The sequence below is a fragment of the Acanthochromis polyacanthus genome, chromosome 15, assembly GCF_021347895.1.
Source record: "Acanthochromis polyacanthus isolate Apoly-LR-REF ecotype Palm Island chromosome 15, KAUST_Apoly_ChrSc, whole genome shotgun sequence".
NCBI classification, from domain to species: Eukaryota; Metazoa; Chordata; class Actinopteri; family Pomacentridae; genus Acanthochromis; species Acanthochromis polyacanthus.
This window is the reverse complement of record NC_067127.1, coordinates 8,926,512-8,949,819: the sequence shown is the minus strand read 5'-3', so window position 1 is coordinate 8,949,819 and position 23,308 is coordinate 8,926,512. Positions and strand designations below refer to the sequence as shown.

The window sequence follows — 23,308 nt, the reverse complement described above, 5'->3', positions numbered from 1 at the left end:
GTGTTGTCTAATGCAGAGACGATAAATTCAGATTTCCATGATTGAAAAGCAGTTCTTGGGAATATTTTATTATATCCTCCTCTACATTCTGCAGCCCTGTGAATGGCCTACATAAACTGACGCCTCTTTGTGTGCACATGAGCTGAGAAACACTAGATTAGGTCTTGCACACACAGTGGCCCAGTTTGAGTAAAATCAGTGTCAATGCATCTGTAATCGTGTGTGCCGGTGCTTGTGTGTGTATGTGTGTGTGTGTGTGTGTGTGTGTGTGTGTGTGCCACTTCTGGAAGCTTTAAACAGACTTGTCATGTTGGGAGATGCTGCTGTCAAACGCAGGACAAATCTGAGGATGTCAATTGAATGCCGAGGAATGTCTGTCAGTCGTCTTGACGTTGGTCTCTCCATTGTGATTAGCATCACTTAATATTCATGCGAGCTTATCTGACTGCTGAGATGGTGCCAAGCTGACTCTTGTTGTAAGAGTGCATCAGACGCAGCCTCCCCTGCGATAAACACACGGATGATGTAACAGCCGTGTGGCATTACAAGCATGTCAATATATGGCACCAGCATACTCTCTGATGGTGTCACAGGTCAGTTCAACAAGAGGAAAGTGATATTACTTGCCAGACAGCAGACTGAGGGCCTGGCTGTCTTTGTGCCATGAGCTCGTGTTGAGCTTGTGCAGAGGAAAGTATGTGCATTAGCTGATCAACACTGCCACTTGCTGGTCACTTTTATGCACTGAATAAAGGCACCGTACAGCCAGACTGAACTCAGATTGTCCTGTAAGGCCTAAAACTTGTACAGATTTCTTGCAGGAGTTTCTGTTTAATGCTTCAAATGCAGCCCTGGATTTGTTGTTTTAATCTGCTACACACCTACATTTCTATTCTGCATAGTTTGCAAAATTTAAAAGCCTTTTTTTTCCAGATGTACAGTGTCTTCCTTCCCACGCGCTAAATGCATCAAAACAGGAACCTCTTGAATTATTTTGTTTCATATTAGCAGTTGTACGTGTCAGTTTTGTTTTCTTGTTTCTCCACCACATAGCTCTTCTTTTTTTCTTCCACCTCAGAGAGAGTATGTGAATGTGTATCATTGTGGCACCATGACAGTAACGGCCGGGAGGAGGAACAGTGGTGTGCTCGCTGCAGATGGCAGCACACATTTTTTCATTCCTTAAACAGACACAAAAAGCAGCTGAGGGACCAGGGCCTGTCTGTAGAATGTGCCGGGGAAGAGTAGGTACTTGGCACAAGTAGCAGAAACAATTAGCGTCACATAAGCAGAGGCCTGAAGCAGCGGGAGAGAGGGAGAGGATGGTGGAAAAACACGGCATCTCATTTTCACCAAGAGGACTTTAGCAGAGCTGTGCGCACACTCTGAGACATCCTCTTCCTTTCCTCATCACAACTCAAACATTTTTAGAGACAGTTTGTGTCATGGCTCATTTAAGTGATGCGCTCTTGTCGGCGGCGTGTTTTTGTTTGTATCTGTGCATTCTTAATTAGGGAATAGACACAGGAAGCTCCGTGTCCTTGGAGAGACCTTGCATCCCACTCACATCCCCAAAATTCCTTTTTGAACATTCCTGGCTACCGTCTTCCCTGTTCCCGTTTTGAAGTTACAAGACGAGATGATCTGAAAGCATGGTTTGTGAAAACACTCTACCAGTCCTGTTTTATGACGCATTGCTCATTAAGCTTTACCTGTTTGACAGAGAAGCTCAAAGTAAATGTTGAACATTAAAAAGAATGAAGTGGAATATTTTCTGTACAGGCCCAAAATGCAGATCGTTTTAAGTCTGTCTTAAAAGTCACATAACTATATGAGTCACTGGTTACTGAAATCGTTTCCTGGCCGTGAAGTGACCTCTGTCTAACATGAATACACTGTTAGAGAGGGAAAGTAAAAGTTAGAGAGAGAAGTTGTTCTAATCAAGTGGAGGGAAAAACACAACAAAAATTCTCTAATCTATTCCACAAGGGTTCTTTTATCACATCAGTTATCAGAGTTAAAGTTAGAAAAAACTCTTCACGGTTGTAAATGAGATAGATTTAACACTGTGCTTGTGTTTTGCCTGATTTTACTCTTATTTTTCTATATTTTGTTTATTTTTTTAATAATTTCTGAAAATTAATTTTAAAAAAGTAACTCCTGGTAAAGGGATTTCCCTTGTAATATGTAAATTGTGTGATGCTTTGCATGAACTGGGTTCAGCAAAACTACAGAGGTGAGACAGACTGCCCTGACTTCCAGCTTAGTGTGAGGATTATTCTGTCTTGTTCTGATTATTCAGACGTCCCAGAATATTTAACACCTGCGTTCCAGTTCACTAAAGAATTGCTGAAGCCTCTACTTCATTTAGGATACAATATGACAGGCTTGATTTTTGGAAAACGCTCGTGAACCTGTGGGGAAACATCGAAGTGTGAGCGGACCGCTGTAGACTGTAAGGTCAACCATGCAGCCACGGAAATGGATAGAAATACAGCCTGTCATTTACGTAAGGCGTCAGCATTTAACCAAAATTACACAAGAAAACAGAGCTTTTGAGCAGGGTGGTTTTCTTTAACAATTTCCTTTTTACGCTGAGCAAATAGAAAAGGTGGAGATGTGAAAAAGTGACTTAAACGCAAACTGTCTGCCACAGAACTGGGGACCATTATCAGCCCTAACCTTCCATCATATGCCGCAGGGTAAATATGTAGTTCAGTCATCACAGCTGTTGTAAGCAAGGTAAAATCTTCAATGTCTCTGTTTGTAAAAGAAGTAATCTGCCAACATCAGACTCTGACAGTTGTTCAATGTGCAGCCTTAGTGTTGTTTCTCTGTCGTTTATTTCTTCCTGTGATGTTATAGCACCATGTAGCTGACTCACACACGTGTAGCTGCTTGCTAGGGTTCGCTTTGGTTTCAATATTACATTACTGCACTTACTCATGCATTGAAAGCTTTGTCACTGTTGCTTGTGGTTTAACCTTTGTTTGGCCTCTTCCTCTATAGTCGTGTGACTCAAAGGTAGTGCAGGCACAAGCAGAAAAGATTCACAAAAATAATGCCAGCTCCACCGCAATATCCATCTAAAATCTGCGAACATTATTTAATATTGGCTAATTTAACCTAAGTGGTGCTGTAGCTGCAAAACCCCTGAGTGCACTGTCTGTGTTTTATTGCATATGAGTCATTTCTAAATATATGATTGTGTTAATATTGCTATCCGGTTGCATAGCCTATCCTCTTTTTCTCTCTTACTGTTGCTTTTCAACACACCTTTGCCTTGTTTTTGGGAGCCCTTAGGCTGCACACACTGGCCTGGGTTGATGGGTACTCTGCCTTTGAATAAACAGCACTGCAGGTTCGAATGACATCGGCCGAAATACCGACTGAGGCCATCACTGCTGACTTGCTGAGATACCCCGCAAAGACCACCTGTTTTATAAGTTTAAATTCTAGGGATTTTCAATTTAGCATTCTCGGTCCGAGGACAAATCTGTCATTGTGTGTGTAATCATGCAGGAAACCTAAACACTAGACAAATGGAGTTTTTGCAGCCTGATAAGGTCCAGCTAATGCAAACCTTTCAACAAGGTTATGATGGGATTTCACAATAACTGTAATGTCTAATACAATCATTTCTTCTGCACTGGTCAGTTTTGTGATTTGGGTTCCATAAATTATCTGATTTCAGACTGGTGGAGAAGAGGAACACCTAAAATACACATTTAGGGGTTTATTTTTCTACACTTTGTCTATTTGTGCCCGTGGATTCCAATTACAATCCACAGCTTTAAAGGCTGTTTTGTCAAAATGAGTTGTTTCTTATTCATAGATCAAAAAAATGTCCACTTTAGTACCACTTACATACACCAATCTTACCAGCTTTATTCTATTCTATAGTCTGAAGGTTTATTTTGACAGGTCTATTCATAAACCATTCACAGCCTGATTTATTATATTTTATATCATATATATATATATATATATATATATTATATATATATTATATATTACAACATTTTATTCCCGACAACAGGGAAAATTTCATTTTTTCTTTCTGTTGACAGTATTTTCTGAGTGACACAAAGAGATATATGAAATTAACTTTGTTTAAAAAAACACCTTTTGCTCCAATATATCAGCAATATAAAACAAGGACTATAAAGCTGGTTTTATCCAATGTGAACATTTTTGAATAATTCAAACTACAATTATATTAATGTATGCAATCAGCTGGGGGAGTTTAAATAAAAATTTTATTCTATTCATCTATTATTGTATGGATTGTTTCAAATAAAAAAAGGTCTCTTTCATATATCTACCACAGGGAGGCAGCATTGTCAGCTAGAAAGCCAGTAATAAAAGTGTTAATCTATGTTATGTTGGCTTTGAATGTAAACAGAGGGAAACAAGTTAATCAAAGAATGTGAGGGAAATAAAATTGATCTGGGGGGGGGGGGAATTACACTTTTATTTAATTATTTAGCTCAAATTAAACTCAAATGTGCAGCAAGACAAAAGGCTCACAAAATGTGAATAGAACAGAAAACTGACACACTTCTACCGCTGAACATAAGCAGAAACTAAACGCCTAATCTGCTAGTGTAGAACAAGGCTTCTCTGAATAGCATAAAGGTGGCACCAACCAATAACCTAGTGTATCCATACAGATGCAATAAACTTCTCTGAATCTACAAACCTCCTACCACGGCTCTTATCATAGTTTCAACAAAGACTTTATACAAACCAGCACAGCTCATTCAGACACAGTGGACACAAGGGGAAGCTACTGAACTCCTGCTGGTGTCCTCTTCAATCGAAGGCCGACAAGAATAATAGGCTGATTCATGTATGTAGAGGCCAATGTGGAGCTTCCTTGCATCACACAGTTAGAGAGCAATCACAGGATTTACCTGAAATAAAACAAAGGGAAGGAACATACACACAAAAGGCCTGTCTGGTAAGCAGCAGTCTAATATTCTCCGTAATCGATTGTAAAGTGTCGGCTTGCGGAAGATATTTGTCATTATTTTCAAGAAAACAAATCAGAAAAAGTTCATTTGACTCACACATTTGAACTGTTTGCTGCGATCTTTGCACTCTGTCAGAAATTTCTAGTCATTTTTTAGTGCTTTCCTAAAGTTTCTATCAAAAAAGATTACAAAGAATGTATGTCCATCATTTTGAAGTGCGTACAATAACAAAAAATAGAAGCAAAACACAATGAATATCTCTGTTGGTTTTAATATACTTAGATCCACATTACTAGCTAGAAATGTCGTTTAGATCTGCAGCCTCTTCAGAATTGCAGCTGCTTAGTTTAATTAGAACAAATGCTTTATTGTATTTCTGACTTTTACCTAAAATAAACTGTATCTCAAAATGCTTGCTATCTGCTTCAATGTATGACAGTGACAGTCTTGTGAACTACACAAGTGCTTAAAAGTAGCTTCAGCTGAACACCAGTGATACAGAGTACTGAGTAATAGTGTGGTGAAGACAGTCGGAACAACAAACACAGATGAAACAGTTCAAAGGGTGCTTGTCTTGGATTGCAAAATGACTGACGGTCTGTTTGCAGTATTTTTGAGCTTCAGGGATTCAGCAAATAAAAAGAGCTGACTTACATAACAACTACTGGAAAGTGTTACTGCCTTTAGTAAATGTGTAAAAAAAAAAAAGTGGCAAAATCTGATGTGATTTTCAACTGTTTCATTGAATCATTGCAGCCTCTTTAAAAGTGAATGCCAAACCTGATTCACCCGCTTTGATGAATATTTAGATCATTTTAGAGGATTCTGGAACATCCTAAATTAACTACACATACAAAAATGACCCCCGTTATGTAATATTTTTTGAAAAATCAATAAGTAGCGCTTCCCTCTCAAAGGTTAACCAAAAGCAAACATATATGGAGCTGTGTATAAAAAAAAAAAAAAAAAAAAACGGACACTGAGAGATCCAGCGGATTCAGGAAAAGAGCTGTTCAGTGTCTTCTTTGACGAAGCCCAGAGCTCAGGACACAATGGCTGCTGACATTAAAATGTTTTTCTGTGTTGGACTTGCTGTTGGATTAACTGGTACGAGAGAACTAGAATGAGGAGATGTGACCTGGCAGGTGACTCAGATTTCTTACAGTCGGTCATTTTAACTGCTGTTTCAATTCCTTGTTGATCAGGTGTGGGACAGTCTGCTTTAATTGGGAAGACCCACGGTTCAGGAGTGGAAGATCCTGTGCTGCAGTATGTCTTCAACAACTCACTGAGGGAGCATCCGGTCCTCACCAAACTCAGACTGGTAAAGAAAATTTAGTCAGTGACTTATAATGTTTTCATTGTTGGGGTCGATAAATAATTGTGGGACTTTCTGTAACATAGTTGACAGGTATCATATTTGACATTTTTTCTGTTTTCAGGCCGAAAATCGACATAGCCGCCTATAACCAAACACCACATGGCATTTTTAGAGAAAGATTTTTCTAAATATTATATACAATTGAGTAAAATTGAAATTGAAACTTGTTTATGAAGATATAGTAGTAAACCTGTTGACATGCGATAAATCCACACTTGACTCAAACACTACTTTATATTAAATAACTCAGAAAGCCTTGGAGTCTTTCCAGTCTTTTCTTCAGGAGGAAATGACATCATGTGGAGCAGGTCATGTGATCTGGAATTAACACATTTCCTTAAGAGGTGTTTTTATAACGGGTAACTTAGTTGAACATAACTTCTTGGACACAGATACAATTTGTTATTTTCCATATAAAATTTGATATCTTGGCTAACAAGAAATATCTGTCATGATTATCTCAGCTTAATAGAAATAACACGATCAGAACAATTTGTGAATAAGCTCATTTTATTATTGTTTATCGAATTAGAAAGTGGTTGTTCTTAAATTCAGGTGGTTATTTAGTTCACATTTTAGTGATATCCAGCCATTTTCTATTAGTAAGTGATTGTTTCCATAATAAATAATTATGGAATTTGTAAAAACATGATCATAATGAACATAAAAAACTTCAGTTATTATGCTTTTGACAAAAATGTATGCAAGATAAATCCCATGGACTTCAAAAGTCCCTCAATTATATATTGACCCATCTGTAACTTCAGCTGGAATGACAGATTTCTGTCATGCACCCCTTAAGGATAGAGCTAATGTATGGATCAGGATTCTTCTGATCAACTTTCACTTTGCATGTGCAGACATCTGCCAGCATTAATCTACCTTCTGCAGCCACCAGCAAGTTATTTAGGTCAGATGAAGGCCAGTTGGTCGTCTTGTGCTCCAAGCTAAAAGATGATTGTGACTTTGAAGTTGCAACTTCTAAACTTTGGACCTCACTGCTACTAGATTTAACACCAGTGAAGATTTTTAAAAAGTACCTGCTTGGAATTTCATCAGTTTATTTATTATTTATCTATCTGTGGTCTATTTGTATTTTTGCTTCAAAGTATAATAAACTTAAAAGGACTTAAATGCATCATTGACGTAATTCATGATTTCAGGCTCTAAGCAGTTCATATTTTGGCCAGTAGAAGGCAGCAAAGTGCCACAGAACTGCACAGCCACATGCAGTCTACTGTCAAGACAATAAAATGATTTACTGTTCATTGAATTATTTGATGTTTGCATTTCAGAGGACCCTGCAAGACCAGTGGAGCCGCATGATGGTTTCCACTGACCAAGCCCAGTTTATGGCAAATCTCATCAGACTGATTAATGCCACTAAAGCTATTGAAGTTGGTGAGATTATGTGAAACTGACTGGAAGATTTGGAGGCAAAGAAAGTTAATTTTGAAGGCAATAGAACATCTAATTGTGGAATTAATTTATTAATGAATATTACAACAAATTATCACAGTTTTTTTAAATTATGATTTAAGATTTAAGATTGCTTTTTTCTTTTTCTTTTCTTTTTTGCTCTTTTTTGTTGTTGTTGTTTGTTTCAAATTGTTTTGCTTTGGATCATGACTTTCCAAAGACTTTTTTTTAAATGACAGAAATCAGTTCGGATCTATTCAGGTTTATTGTGCATTTATAATAATAAAAAAATACATTTAAATTATAATTTGAACAACCCAACCATCATGTTTTTTAATACATACTGCTCCAGTTTTTCAGATTGCATAAAATTAAATTAGAAATTTCAAAGAGGATAATTCACCACCTTAAGACATCCTCAGACAGATGTTTCAAATCACAACGCTAAGTATTCACTGATTATTACTGATAAACATTCAGATCCAGACTGCCTTTCTTTACTCTCAGAGGTTCTCTTAATGACTTTAAAAGAACTTATAATGAAACTCTAAAATAATCTAACCATTGTTTATTGTGCAGGGATGTACACGGGGTATAATGCACTAAGTATGGCTTTGGCCATGCCAGAGAATGGACGTGTTGTAGCTTGTGAAATAGAGGACTCCTACATCAACATCTCCAAACCATTTTTTAAAGAGGTGAGAACAGTCATCCATAAATATGTTGCTTACATTAGATTTTTCTTTTTCAATCTTGTAAAAGTCCCTTGACACAAGTGCATAATGTTCAATTCCTTCCACTTGTACAACATTAGAATTTGACGTTTCGCAAATTAAGGAACCGTTGATTGTTGCTTCTGTCAGAGCAAAATTGTGCAGCAGACAGCAAACTGTACATCCAGGTGCTGTCAGTCTGCCTCCTCAGAATCCTGCAGACTGGACAGTAAAAGGTGTCGGCTCAGGAAACTGTGTCACATAAAGATGCAAAGCTAAGCTGTGAAATCAATTCCTGTTTTAGCCTTCACTAACATTCTCTTTAAAGAAGAAAAAAATCGTTGTGTAACTCTCAATCTATGCTCTTTGTTTTAGGCTGGAGTTGAAAATAAGATAGATATACAACATCAAACGGCCATGAAGACCCTCAGTAAGTGCCTTTGTATGTGTCAGCCATGATTTTCGGTTAAAAATGCCATTTTTCATAATTTAATTGCCATTTCTGTTTTATCAGATGAACTGATAGCAGCTGGAGAAGCTGGGACGTATGACTTTGTGTTCATCGATGCCGATAAAGGCAACTATGATAATTACTATGAAAAGTCCCTGGAGCTCATACGAAAAGGAGGCGTTATCGCGATTGACAATGTAAGCACATTTCACACGAGAAGCCTTTCTTAGAGAATTCACGCTGAGGTACTGAGGAGAGTGCATCATGTCTCGACTGTGAGCCGAATGAAACATCTCTGTTCTTGCTGTATTTGAAGGTGCTGTGGAGCGGAAAGGTTGTGAATCCTGCTCCCGATGACCAGACCTCTCAGAGTCTGGATGCTCTCAATAAGAAGCTGCACAAGGACCAGAGGATTGATCTGAGCATGCTCACTGTGGGAGATGGGCTGACCCTTGCCATGAAACGCTGAAATCCCTAGTTAGAAACTGCACATCTTTTTCTTAGCAGTGTGTATATCGTACATCAGATTAAACATTGCAACTGACTCTCTGTGATTACTGTCTTTATAAGTGCTCGACACAACTAGTTTCAAGCATAAAAATCAATAAATAGTACATTGCTACAGCTCAGAATGAGATAATGAACATTTATGACTGCAACTACAACAGATCACACATCAAAAAATGTAATAAAGCCAAGGCACGTGTTTTGATTTCTGTGATCCAGTGGCTTTAACACGTTCTATTATATTATAGAAGTACCTTTGAACTGGTAAACATTTCAGTCAAAAGGTCCAGTGTATATCATTACAGTGGCACGGTGACCCAGAAATGGCATTTACTCATCATATTCATAATCACTGAAAAATAGAATTGTGTTTTCATTGGAGTATTTCTATAGTAAGCCAACTGGACGAACCAAACACTGACTTCACAGGGCTTTTCATATTTTCAGTGGAAGACCAGTGTTCTTGAAGAGGAAGGGGAGGCAAGCTGTATTCTGGGGATTTCACTTTGGATCCTCAACCACTAGATGCCACCAAATCCTTCACACTAGAACTAAAACTGCACTACAGTTCTAGTGTAAAAGAATCTTGCTCTTGAGCAAACTGAGAAAAAAACATGGTTCGTTTTTTTTTTAACAGTTGATGATTGTTCAGTTGCAGACTATAACTAGCAAAATGACAGACAAAATTACTCATTTACACATCGACTGTAAAAGAAACAAAAAAAATCAACAAAACCATAAATTATGTCAACATAAAAATCTGTAATTTTACAAATAACTTATTGTAAAGTAATTCATACTTTTACAGTGTGTAGTAGATGAGTGTTTTCTGGCTTTTCTGGCTTAATCAGAAAAAAAACATAATTCTTTTACTGCTATTTGGTAATTTAAGAAGAAGAAGACTGGCAAGACTCCAAGGCTTTCTGAGTTATTTAATATAAAGTAGTGTCTGAGTCAAGTGTGGATTTATGGCATGTCAACAGGTTTACTACAATATCTTTATAAATAACTTTCAATTTCAACTTTACTCAATTGTATATATAATATTTTCGAAGAATCTTTCTGCAAAAATGTCATGTGGTGTTTGGTTATAGGCGGACATGTTGATTTTAGGCCTGAAAACAGCAAAAAATGTCAACCATGATAGAAAAAGTCCCTCAATTATATATTGACCCAACTAACATACCAACTGTAAAACAAAACAAAACAAAACAAAAACAAAAACAAAACTGTCAATTACGTCACAATTTAAAACCTGTACTTTTACAAATAGTAATTTTGGATTTCACAACGTATGTTGCGGTTTTACTGTATTTAAATCAGCCAAATAATTTCTATAGTTTTGGATATAACGTATTTTTTTCTAGCATTCTTTCTGCCAGATTTTCACCTTTTTGAGGATTTTTTTAACGGTGTATCTAAGTACTGTACTTGAGTAAATGCAGCACAATAACAATAATAATAATGACTTATTTATATGTGTACTGACATCTACAGTCAGTTCACCTGCGTCAGTGCTGCCTGCGACAAACCCAGCAGTAAGCGCTTCACTGAAGCATCAGCTGATTCTTCACCTCCTCAGCACCGCGGACAGCTCCGTTCTGCAGACCGAGCAGATGGCGACGCTTATAAAAGCCCGCATGGAGCCTTTCTGCACCGGAGATTCACGGAGGCAGCATGACTCACAGCATGACTGATTACAGGCTCGACATCTTGAACAGAACCGCTCAAGATGCGTATTCACAGCGCCAACCGAGACGTTTGGGATTAAACACCAGTGCAGCCATTAGGGGGACGTCAGCGGACATGAATTCCTCCAAGGCCATATCTGGAAAGTTTAATGAGAAAGAATTAATGCACGGCTTGAACGACCGACTTGCGGGATTCATAGAGAAGGTGCACCAGCTGGAGCGCCACAACCATCTGCTGGAGAGAGAAATCGAAGAGATCCGAGGGAAAGCAAAGCCCGCATCGTGTTTGGAGGAGGAGTACGGACCAGAGCTGAGGAACCTGAGGCAGCTGGTTCAGGACATCACTCATCAGAAGCATGAGATTGAAATTGAGCATCAGAATCTGGAGGAGGAACTGTCCAGCTTGAGGAGACAACACGAGAAGGAGGCGCGCAGCAGATCCGACGCAGAGCGAGACATCATGGTCCTGAAGAAGGACATCAGCGACGCGTATCAGGCTAAACTGCAGCTGGACAAGAAGGCGCAGTCTCTGGTGGACGAAATCCACTTTCTGAAGCGAAACCATGAGGTCGAGGTGTCAGAAATGTTTGACCAAATACAGGATGCGCAGTTGACTGTGAGAGCGCACGAATTTGGCCACCCCGGCGTCACTGCGGCACTCCGGGACATCAGGACGCAGCTGGAAGGTCACACCGTGTGCGACGTCCAGCAGGTCGGAGAAACTTTCCGATCTCAGTTTGCCCGACTAACGGAAGCAGCGGAGAGCAAGAGGGACGCGTTAAAAGCGTCCCAGCAAGAGATCCAGGAGTACAGGAGGCGCCTGCAGGCCAAAACCGTCGAACTGGACTGCGCTAAAGGCACCAGAGAGGCAATGGAGAAGCAACTTCATGATGTGGAGGATCGCCACAAGGAGGAAATTATTCACTATCAGGTATAACATTTGAATGAATAAGTGCTTTTTGGTCACATGCACACACACACACACACTAACAAATGTTTCTTCTCTTGCTGCAGAACACAATCAAAGAACTTGAAAATGAGCTCATAAACTGCAAATTTGACATGTCTGGATACCTGAGGGAGTACCAGGACCTGTTAAATGTGAAGATGGCTTTGGATGTGGAGATATTGTCTTACAGGTATAAGTATTTTTTAAGATGAAAAAATGTCTAAATGATAGTTGTTGTTTTTTTTTGCTCTAAGTGTCCACAGTTGAGCCTCATCACTGAGCCATGCCGCCCCCGGTAGAGTGGCCGTCTTGCAACCGAAGGGTTGCCGGTTCGATCCTCGCCCCGTCGTGTTCGAGGTGTCCCTGAGACACCTAACCCCGAATTGCTCCTGATGGGGTCGCTGTTAGCGCCTTGCATGGCAGCTTCCGCCATCAGTGTGTGAATGTGTGTGTGAATGGGTGAATGTGATGTATCATGTAAAGCGCTTTGGGTACCTTGCAGGTATAGTAAAGCGCTATATAAATACAGACCATTTACCATTCATCTGTCATGAAAGCTGCATTTAAATGTAATAATCAGTACCTGGACAAACATGCACTATGTTGTACTTTGGGAATCACAGTATCACAACAGCCCATAATATGCGAATATGTAATTAAATTGCCTAATAAAAGTTGAAGGAGAATCCATACAAGCAGTTAAGCCATAAATGCAACCCACAGTATATTTAAAAACAGCATTTTTGTTAAGTCTAGCGCACTGCAAAATGATATAAGAGTAGTTTTTGCACTTGTTTTAGTAGCTATCGTCTACTATCTTTGATTAAATATCATCACTTTGCATTGGTTTTTGGAGATAAAATGTGTTTTTTTCCCCCCATCCTGCAGGAAACTTCTCTGTGGTGAGGAGGCTCGGCTCTCCACAATGTCCGACACCCACATCTCCCTGCCCTACATCTACCACCAGTCCCCCATTTACACCCTGCCCTGCCACAGCCGGCCAGGAGGCCCGCACAGGCGAGTGGAGCCCCACTACAAGTTCGTGGAGGAGATCATCACGGAGACCACCAGGGAAATTGAGATGTCGGAGTTTGAGGAGACGGGATCGGAGGAGGAAAAAGATGAGTGTGCCAAAAGAGAGAGAGGGGGGAGCGAGGAAGAGAACGGTGATCATAAAGACAGTGGAGAGGAACAAGGTGACCAGATGTCTGACGGTCAGCAGGATCAGCCAGGGGAAGATTCAGTGAATGGGGGTGATGATAAGGGTGAGGAGAGCCCAGGTGAGGTGAATGATGGTGAAAAAGATGAAAATAGAGAAGAAGAGGGAGAGGTTACTGAGGCAGTTGACGAAAAAGGAGACAGTGGCATAGATAAAAATACTGAAAGCAAAGTTTTACTGAGTGAGGGCTTTGATGAGGAAAAGAAAGAAAATACCGAGGATGAGAAAGAAGCCGCAGTGATCATAGAAACAGATCAGACAGATCTGTCTCCAAAATTGGCTGATTTAAAGCCAGAGGTCATTGTGAATGGCGAACAGCTAACGAAATCTGAAGATAGTAAACAAGAAGATGCTGAGGAAGACAGTTTGGACTCAGCTCACATAAAGAAGCCTGTAGATGAAACCTCGAGTCAAGTGTCTAAAGAATCAGACAAAACTCCAGAGCCAAGCAGTGTTGCTCAAGTGCAGGATAAAGTCAAAAATTTGGTTAAAACAGATTTCACAGCAGAGACAAAAAGCACTCTGTCCAAAGAGACAGGGGAACTTTTAGAAAATGGTCAAGTAACTTCAACACCAAAAAATGTACAAAAGGCCAACAGTCACGCAGGGCCAAAGGAAATCAGTAAACCTGATGCTGCAAATGGTGACGATAAAGTAGCAAAAAGCCTTCAAGATGCAAAACATGAAAGCAATAAAGATGAAGAGTCATCTGTTAAATCCATTACAAAAAGTCTTCCAAAAATGGAGGGTACAAAGTCAAACAGTGGCGATAACATCCAAATAGTTCAAACTGTTATGCCAAAAGAAAAGATTACTGGGGTTGCAGAAATCAAAGGGTTACATCAGGGGGCAGCAGAGAGCAGCCAGGTTCAGAAAGCAAAGCTGCCTGCAGAAAATAAATGATCAAGGTAAAACTAAGAGAGTGGGGAGGAAAGTGAGAGAAACACAAGGAAAAGTGCACAAAAACACAGACATATCTGCAGTGAAGGAGGAAGAAAGGATAACAGACGCTTCCACTTTAAAGACAGAAACTGATGAATGCAAATATCAGGGATAGAGAGACTGAAAATAGCGAATGGCATATCTGATGCAAATGCAAATTCAAGGCACAAGCTGAGTCAGGCCAAAAGAGCGAAGCTGTAATTTCTCTTCAAAGTCACAGATTTTAAAGGAGAGAACATGATCCTTCTAGTGTTTGCAGCAGCTTTGCCTTTGAACTTTAAATGTGATGAATTTAAAAAAAAAAATGTCTTGACTCACCATAAAACTAATGTGGTTATGAATGTAAATGCAGGGTCCACTTTTGGATTTTTGCTGATCTTTATCTGCTTTGGAATGCGCTGACAAATAAATGCAATATCAAAAGATACTGTGGTTCTGGGTTACATTTCTCAAACGGCTGATATGTGTGCTGACAGATGCTTTCTTTTAGCTTTCTTGAAATAAAACCAGTCCACTGGCACATCTTGTATTTCTATAAATGTAACTTCCTTTCAAAGTCTGTCTGTCCCTATGTGTCTAAACAGCCTCGTTTCATCAGATCGACTGGTTTCGACACACAGACCAAGAACTTGTACTTAAAGCAAAAAAAAAAAAAAAAAAAAATCACCGTAGCTTACTATCACATCGTTACATTAGTAATAATCATTTTACACAGGGACAAAGGCCAGACCCAACCCTGCACTAATGACAAGCTCGGCAATAAATCCAACATTATGCGACATCATCCTGATTGCATTTTACAGTGCAGCTTTAACATTGACTGCACTACTGCATAGAGAGGTTTCTCTGCTGTCATGAAGGAGCATCATTCATAGACATTTTTTTCCCCCACTGCGTCCCTGACGCCTCCGCATGTTGCAGGAAAGTGCAGCGCTAAGTGTCATCTATCATATTTCCTCTAACCTTTTTACAGTCAGCATGTGGGTAAACCAAACCCATTAGTACAAGCAAGCACAACTTAACGGGACTAGAAGACAAGCTACCTGACCAGTTTGTTTTTCTGTATCAAAGCAGACAATTTAAAGAGTCTTATTACAATTACTTTTCTGATTTTTTCAATCTCTTGGCATCATTCATCACTTCTGAAGGTCTTATTTTCTGAAACCCAATAAATGCGTGTTTAGTCTCCAGGTGTTGTTTCTCCTCAGTTTGTCAAGGGTGGTTTCCTGTTAAAAGAAAATCTGACCACTTTGTGCTCCAAAGTTGTGTTTTTGATGCTTCACAGGAAAATTTCTCTACATTTGTATCCATCTTTTTTCCTTTGCAAAGTTTCAAGTCTACATGTTAAGATGCTTTCAAATGCACATTCGAAAACATTTTAAACATCAGCTCAGTTTCACAGCATTGAATTCACACAGGAACAATACTGAGTTTTACCAATTACATTTACTCTGGTCTAATCAAGAGCTAAGAGTTTACAGGTGGAATAATCCTTCTTCCCAAAATAACACTTTAAAGACACCAACTTAAGTACACAGCAAGGATCTCGGTTTCATGGAAAGCGCCTCAAACAAAATTGAGTGGCGTGCTAGCTTTAAAGTTAATCAAATCTGACTGTGTTGGACTTTAAAACAGTCTCCTAAGGCTAACTATTCGGTTTGTCAGAGCTTGAGATGGTTCACAAGGAGGAACAGCAGAAACTGCTTTAATTGAAATGGAAAATTGAATATTTAAAGTCATGACTGCTGTCAGCAATGCTTCTATTACCAAAAATATATCTTGCAACAGCTTCAAAACATGTTTTCTGTGTTGAAGAGTGCGTCGATGCCAGGAAATGCTGTAAAATAAAACATTACATAAAGCTTTAAAGCTTCCGTGTTGCGTAAAAAGGCCAGAGAAGCTAAGCCTATGAAGAAGTTTCATTTGAATACTTAACTAGAAACAGTTGTTCAACCAAACAAGCTAGCTAACGGTGAACATAAGACTCCATCAACCAGACTGATGCCGAGGGCTGAGATTGGTGGTTAACATTAGTGAGCATCACATGCTAAGATGCATTTTGGAGTTCAAAGACTTTATTGAAAATTTATACATACACATAAGGACCTCCAAGACTTCCTGTGGGCTGTGTCTCTGCCCAGTACAGGGAAGAACTTTTGAGTGTGCACATGTGCAACTTTAAGTCACACCTCTCCCCACGAATGATAGTTTGGCATTGCTGTGAACAATAATGATGTGCTCCCGAGTCATCCGTCAGTACAGAATAAACAAAAATGACTTCTGCTTGGTCGGCCGTGTGTACAGGTTTCTCTCAAACTTACAGATCCAACTTTAAGCAACCCAAAAACTGCCAAGTTTAAGGGATGGTCACGTGTGCAGCTTTAGCAGAACATCACAAACCCCGATGGCCGACGCAAACCAGAACATTACAGAGCTTTAACTTAGTCCTCGTGTGCATGAACAGGAGGGATGCAGCAGTATTTAAATATCAGCAGAAAAAAATGTCTAGTGTACTTAACATTATTTGCAAATGAACACTGTTCAGATGACAAAGGAATATCAGATGATTATGATTTTTGAAATCAGAGAGAAAGTATGGCAACGCTCACCACACAAATCCGTGAACTACTGTTCTCACATAAACAAAAAACAAAACGGAGTGTCTGGGGTTAGCACAATAAAGCCACACAGAGTTGATGACAGAGGGATTGTATTGATCGAATTATTATGGCAGTGCTGGACAGGAACAAAGACATGATTTTTAAATAACATGTCAGAAACTGTCTCTTGAGTAGATGCAACTACAAAGTAAAAAGCAACAAAAGGTAAAATGTACCAATGACAAAAGCACCAGCTTGAAGTGGTACTCAAGTTAAGAGTTTGTTGCAGTAGCCTTTGAACCAATCTCTTCAAGATATCCCCTTGCTGGTTTGAGTTGGACATACATTTAAGGCCAGATTCTTCTGATATTCCCTAGTCCCTTGCAGTTTGAGGAAAGCTTAAGCTTCCAGTTCCAAGCCCAGGCCCAGCTTGTGGCCTCCTGAATTGATGTTCTTTCCATCGACCAGGCCAGACAGGATGAGTTTCACACCTGAACACACACAACAGCAACCAACATTAACCCTCATGTGCAAACGGAAAATTACTCATCTCAAACACAGGTTCTGAAGGATGTTTCCCCAAAAGAGAGGTAATGAACTGAATAGTTCAGTGGTCAGTCATACTTTAGGAAACCAACCTACCTGGTCTAAGAGTTTGGGTGTACCCAACACCAACAAGGCTATTGTTGTTCACTTTAGCCTGTAGGGAAAAAAACACAACATACAAGTCAGTCAGTGACAATCAATTCTTTGGGTTTTACAGTCTTCTCATCCACCTCATCCTTCAATCCTCAGCTGCCTTTACTTACACTGATGGAGGCATCTTTGTCCAGCTGGTATTTGGCTCCAATACCGAAGCGTGTGCTGTTGCTGCCAGCGGTCCATGCCAGGTTGACTGCTGTCTCCAGCTTGTCACTGACCTTTTGGTAGATGGAGCCACCGAACTCAGCACCATCATTGCTGTAAATATTGTAAAAGAAGAGAAGATGTTATGCAACAGGAGACTTATGAGGATTTGAGGTCTTGTCATCTGCTTGCAAAACCATATTCTTCCACCTTCTGTCCTTCTGATTAGTCATGTTCTGTTACAAGCTTAAAACAATTTCAGTATCGCATATCACATACAGGAATGGTATTTGGTTGGCTTTCTTGCCACCATGACGGAAGGAAAAAAAAAAAAGAAAGATGCATAAATACAGCAACCTACAGATGCACATTTTGTATAAGATCTTTCTGTGGTTGCTTATGTATTTTTAATGTAGCCTTCAAGACTCATTAGAATAAAACAAATTCAAACATGATATAAATCCAGTCTCTACTTACACATTGGTATGTAGTTGGAAGTCTCCTGTCTTGTAGCCAATGGCAAAGTTGTTCTGGGTCATTTTGGATTTGGCAGTGTCGAAGCTCATCTGGTAACCAGCGAGCCATCCCTCGTAACCGACGACAGCGGCCCCGTGGATGGTGGGGCCAGCAAAGTCGAAGTCAACATCGCAGCCCAGATTGACGTACTCACGCTTGTAGGCGGTCTTAACTTTGCCACTCTTCTTGCTGTTGATAAGAAGAACCCTTTCAAAGCTCAAACTAACCCACATTTTACCTACTGCAAATAAATAATGCTGTATTTATACTGCAACTTTCTATGGGGAGATGAATAGAGTACTCGATCAGAGTGAAACATTAAAATTATGATACTAAGTATAACACTCATTTGCAATTCATTCAGTATGGAAAACAAAAATGTGGCATTTCTACACAGTCTTCATTCTGTAAATGGGGAAACAAAGTGGATTGGAGTGATCCACACCACAGGGCTCCAGACTGCGATGAAAATGGCTGCATTAGTGACCCTTTTTTTGAGTGTTCGAGCTGAAATTTGTGCGAGTGAATAATGATCATTATTCGCTCAATCGGTGTGGCTGTATTACTTTAAAAACTTCTGTGGCTCTGTCAGTCGGTCCCGACCTGGTGCGTAAAACAAGCTGTTCAGTTGATGCGTATTAAAAAGATAAAGTGATCTGTAGTTCATGATTTAAAAAGAAAAAGAGGTAAGAGGCACACAACAAGACGACCGACAGACACACCTGATGATCAGGAGACAGGTGGAGGCAGGAAGATACCGAACCGGTGAAGGGAAATAAAGCCATGCATTCACTTACAATGGCTAACGCAGAAGTAGGATCACAAAATTAAATGAATATTAATCACAATAATGAATATGATCACTATCTACTGCAGTTTTCTCGTGAATTTATTTTCCCTATCAGAAAAGTTGCAGAAAAGATATCACTCAGTTTCATCTAGGACAAATCTGACATTAGGACGCCCTAGTTCAGTCTTTTCACTGTCATTTTTTGGTCACATCTGTAAGGGCGCACTATGACTATCCAGCTACCACAGCCTACAATATGGGGCGTTTAGAGAGCATCGATAAATCTGGTGTCTGTCAATAAATAGGTGTTCAGCAAGTTATGCGTTTTGCCTGTGACGAGGTGGGAGATGCGACCAATTGGAAAAGTTGCTTGTACCGGTGCTACCAGTGGAAAATGTCCATCTGGAACCCTGGAGTAACTGTACACAGGACTGTGGAAAGGAGCCATGGGAGCAAGAGCCACGGTCAATTTAACACAATCTAGGTATATACAAATTCTAAAGAAAATATCAATCTTGCTTGAGAATCACTGGTTCAACCTTTAAAACACAAGGCAAACAATTTAAAATCGTTAACAGATAAAGAGACACTACTAACTTCTTTTTTTAATACTGCAATTATTGTTACTAAATAAGCATTTTGCTCAGCACTGGTGTTTATTTGCCATTCTGATCATGACATGTAGCCCTGAACATGGTGTCTCAATGTAGGCACATAACTCCACCCTACACCAACCCTACAGCAGTCAACATGAAAGAGGACACGCGTCTTCTGGGCCACTTGTTCTGTTCTTCATGTGACTTAAACTTCTAAAGCAAACACCTTTGAAACTGCCAGAGCATCTGGGCACATTACTAAAACTGCTTTGATTTTTTTTTTTTTTCTTTCCAGTGAACTTAAACACACTTGAGAGACACAAATGGAGCAAAAACTGACAATCCGTCACAGTAAAGTGTTCCGACAGACTGGCTTCATACTGGGGACTAGGGTCACATGGTCGGCAGTGACACTTGTCAGAAGCATGTGCAGCAAAGATCAAGTTGCCATAATTACTCGTGTAGAAAGACGGCAGGCAGTGCAGCCCACATTTGTTCACATTTCAAGTGAAATTCAAATAAGCTCATTTTAATTATCACCTTACCCAGTGTTTGGTGAGAAGGTTGTGTCGAAAGTCAACTTCAGTCCCTTGGCAATCTGTGTGAAGCAACAATGCAAACCATTTAACAATTAATGAAATGAATACTGGAGGTCATGCATGTGTAATGTGTAGGCACTTTTCTTTTTGACACCCACTGCTACATAATAAGAGAGAAAATACTTGAGAAGTCTGCTCACCTGATCTTCAACAGTGATTTCTGTTCCCAAGGTGTTGTCAGTGTTCCACTTCTCAGTGAAGGTCAGACCGTATTCTGACCTCTTGTATTTAGTTTCCAGGCTGCCGACAACTTTGCTGGTGTCAGTGTTGGTGGAGCCAGATGTTTTGAATTCCTGCAAAAGACAGAATCAGAAGAATGCCGGTCACAAGAAAAGCAGGTTACTGTAGATGAAATAATATTGAATATAAAATAAGCCTGCTTTGAGTTTGACTGGACTGTTAGCAAATCTTGTTAATGACAAAAAAATATTTTGAAAGACAATTACTTCACATAAAATGTTGATGCAAAGGATAATTTTAACAAAGTAAAGCGGCACATTTAATGATAAACTTCAAGGAAAAATGCCAAACAGAAAGAGGTTTAAATTTCATAAACGTGAGGTTAGGTCTGCAGCTGTGTTTTGTATAATGCCGTAAATTAATTACTATGATGTTTCCGACTGTTGTTCAGACAAAACAAGCAATTTCAAGATTTCAAATTAAGCTCTGGCAAATTTTAGATGCCTAATATGTAAATAAATAAAACACACATAATGTAGAGAAAATAAATAAAACTAATCAGTTGCAGAGAATCTATGTGGATGAGCATTAAGTTTCTTTTCTGTGAGGTAGCTTACTATTGTCACTGCTGGAAATACCACAAAGTGGAGTGACCATGAAGTCAGGGGTTAGTTTCCGTTTTTAAACCACAAATAAAATTAAAAGAAAAATGACCGTACCACTCCACTGGCTGACTTTGTCTTGACATCAAGCTTCACCAAGCCAAATCCTGAAAGAAAGATTTGTATTATTCAGATTATTTCATAGCTGGTAAACTAAGTCAACTCGATTTGGCAATTAAGCTACTTTAACATCCCAGTACTACTTGGTCAACCTGTAAGGTGGCATACCATAGCCTTTGTTGAAGATGTCCTTGGCAGACTTGCCCAAGTCGGCGTATGTGGGAGGCACAGCCATTGTATCTGTACATACAAGCAAAATACCATTATGCCCCTGATTTACAGTTTAAGTGTATTTACAGCATACAGTTACAACAATACAAAAGGGGAATTGTGTGGACTACAAAAACACTACTAAAAAAATCCCTGAGTATGACATATGCAGACTGATTAAACAACCGAAAATGCAAGTAAACTGTTGAACTGCAAGCTGGACAAGTCTCTCTGTATGAGTTGGATGATACCAATGTTTAAACATATGGGCAGATCTCTTAAATACACCATTCATGTCATGAATCTACAAGCTGCAGTAAACATAAGCCATTCAGTTACATAAAGTTTGTCTGAATCATTGTAGTAACAATATGAATGCATTTTCAAGCTAGCAACTTTGTAATTTTACATTTCTGCATCTAGTACAGAGGATAGTTTTATTTTCAAGGCTAAAGAAAACAGGCCTGGTTCACACCGAGGACACCAACTGCAGTAGTATGTAACCTTTCTGCAGTTGTCACACCTGTTGAGGAAAGCTGGGCCTTTTCATTGTTGCCCATTTTTAACTGATTTTATCATCCTGTTGATAACCAGATGAATGGGCTTCATTACTTCCACAGATATGACTGTTTTGCAGTGTCAGAGCATAATGTACAATCTTGTGGGAAATACAGCCTTTAATGCTCATTGTTAGCCTCTTTCTCCAACATGGAATAAGGTTCAAGAACAAAGTCCTCGTGGTCGTATTTAGACTTTCCCAATCTTAGCCATGACAGTCACAAAGTTGGTTTCACTTTTTATTTTACACATCTTCAAGTATTCCAGTGGTGCAGGTAGTCCCAGCAGTGTCTACCAGTCGACAGACAAGGTTACTGACTAAGACAGGAGCCATTTTGACGCACTAGTGCACCTCGTTCAGGCCTGGCTCTTATTAAACTGCTCCAGCCGTGAACTGGCAGCCACAGCCAGGCGTGGCAAGGTACATGCCTGTGCCAATTAGTGGGATGTGTTAATTAAACCGTCCCCTTGCTTGTTAAACCAAGCTGTGAACTAGGCCAGAGGGAAGTTAGCAACACCAACATCGTCAATGGCTAAAATATAAGTTGTTAACTTGCTCCCAGAGTAGCTTTAAAGGACACATCGTGCTTTTGTCGTCAGAAGGAAACGTGTGAAATTACGCAAAGCTGCGCGTTTCACCCGACATGTGTCAGACGCAGCATGCTAAGTGCAGCTAGCATAGCTAACTGTTAGCCTGCAGAGTGCCGGTGTGTGTAAAGCGCGCTTTAACACAGATTCTCTCTTGTTTTTAAGTAGAACAACAGTGTCAAAGTGAATAAAAGAGTCTCTTACCGGTAAGAGATGGAGCTAGTGGTAAACTAAAGTGACTTTTTTGGAGATGTTCCTCACACCGCACGGCCAAAGCAGGCGTCACCGGTTGGAGGGCGAGCTGAAGGAGACTGCACTGCAATGAAACCAGACCTATCACATCCCGCCTCAGGACCCGGGCGGGCCGCACATGTGCCTGAGCAGAAATGGCTTTACGTCACTGTCGTCCGCGTATTTGCCACCAATGTCATCTTGAGAACCGAAGGGGGGAAAAGCATCTTTCAATATATGTAACCTTTTTTGTTACTTCCTGCCTTTTTAGAGCTAAAACATCTCACTATTTAGAATTTTATTAAAAAAAAATTTTATTTTAGATTTTACAGCATGTCCACTGTCATAGACAACCATTTCCCATAAAAAATTCATCGTAATCAAATAGGCTGACAAGAAAACATGCTGATCCGTCAGCTTATGAAACTTTAAGACACTAAATTAAATAACAATAGTGCAAAATTTAAGCTGTTGAATGAAACATAGTTAGAAACAACTATTTTTTTATTACATGAGTTAATTTATATATAAAATATATTAGATCATTCTTATGTTCATTACATATGACATTCATAAAGGGCAGATTATTTTTCCTGACCAGAAGTTTAACTGAACTCTGACCCC

General features: G+C 39.6%; 3 protein-coding genes across 3 annotated transcripts; 2 read left to right on the top strand and 1 right to left on the bottom strand.

Annotated features, from left to right (window-relative positions):
- Nucleotides 1-5,915: 5,915 nt before the first annotated feature.
- Nucleotides 5,916-9,485, top strand: comtd1 (catechol-O-methyltransferase domain containing 1). The gene is made up of 7 exons (XM_022187229.2): nucleotides 5,916-6,083; nucleotides 6,182-6,300; nucleotides 7,653-7,758; nucleotides 8,356-8,474; nucleotides 8,865-8,919; nucleotides 9,004-9,137; nucleotides 9,257-9,485. Exons 1-7 carry the CDS (start codon nucleotides 6,029-6,031, stop codon nucleotides 9,407-9,409), a joined length of 741 nt encoding a protein of 246 aa, XP_022042921.2. The 5' UTR covers nucleotides 5,916-6,028; the 3' UTR covers nucleotides 9,410-9,485.
- A 1,474-nt stretch (nucleotides 9,486-10,959) lies between these two features.
- Nucleotides 10,960-14,673, top strand: LOC110945619 (neurofilament light polypeptide). Its single transcript, XM_022187210.2, has 3 exons — nucleotides 10,960-12,069; nucleotides 12,153-12,277; nucleotides 12,976-14,673. The coding sequence occupies exons 1-3, from the start codon at nucleotides 11,125-11,127 to the stop codon at nucleotides 14,207-14,209; spliced, it is 2,304 nt and encodes a 767-aa protein (XP_022042902.2). The 5' UTR covers nucleotides 10,960-11,124; the 3' UTR covers nucleotides 14,210-14,673.
- A 1,632-nt stretch (nucleotides 14,674-16,305) lies between these two features.
- vdac2 (voltage-dependent anion channel 2) lies at nucleotides 16,306-22,805 on the bottom strand. The gene is made up of 9 exons (XM_022187221.2): nucleotides 22,658-22,805; nucleotides 21,266-21,337; nucleotides 21,095-21,144; nucleotides 20,336-20,488; nucleotides 20,142-20,194; nucleotides 18,172-18,399; nucleotides 17,658-17,808; nucleotides 17,491-17,548; nucleotides 16,306-17,339 (listed from the first exon to the last, which is right to left on the bottom strand). Exons 2-9 carry the CDS (start codon nucleotides 21,330-21,332, stop codon nucleotides 17,248-17,250), a joined length of 852 nt encoding a protein of 283 aa, XP_022042913.1. The 5' UTR covers nucleotides 21,333-21,337; nucleotides 22,658-22,805; the 3' UTR covers nucleotides 16,306-17,247.
- Nucleotides 22,806-23,308: the final 503 nt, after the last annotated feature.

Bases quoted from the DNA above. Each gene is read 5' to 3' on its own strand.
- comtd1 (XM_022187229.2), top strand. From the start codon at position 6,029: ATGGCTGCTGACATTAAAATGTTTTTCTGTGTTGGACTTGCTGTTGGA. The intron at 8,920-9,003 runs GTAAGTGCCTTT...CTGTTTTATCAG, and splicing joins AACGGCCATGAAGACCCTCA to ATGAACTGATAGCAGCTGGA. The intron at 9,138-9,256 runs GTAAGCACATTT...CTGTATTTGAAG, and splicing joins GCGTTATCGCGATTGACAAT to GTGCTGTGGAGCGGAAAGGT.
- LOC110945619 (XM_022187210.2), top strand. From the start codon at position 11,125: ATGACTCACAGCATGACTGATTACAGGCTCGACATCTTGAACAGAACC. The intron at 12,070-12,152 runs GTATAACATTTG...CTCTTGCTGCAG, and splicing joins AGGAAATTATTCACTATCAG to AACACAATCAAAGAACTTGA. The intron at 12,278-12,975 runs GTATAAGTATTT...CCCATCCTGCAG, and splicing joins GTGGAGATATTGTCTTACAG to GAAACTTCTCTGTGGTGAGG.
- vdac2 (XM_022187221.2), bottom strand. From the start codon at position 21,332: ATGGCTGTGCCTCCCACATACGCCGACTTGGGCAAGTCTGCCAAGGAC. The intron at 21,145-21,265 runs GTATGCCACCTT...TCTTTCTTTCAG, and splicing joins CATCTTCAACAAAGGCTATG to GATTTGGCTTGGTGAAGCTT. The intron at 17,809-18,171 runs GTAAGTAGAGAC...CAATATTTACAG, and splicing joins TTCCAACTACATACCAATGT to CAATGATGGTGCTGAGTTCG.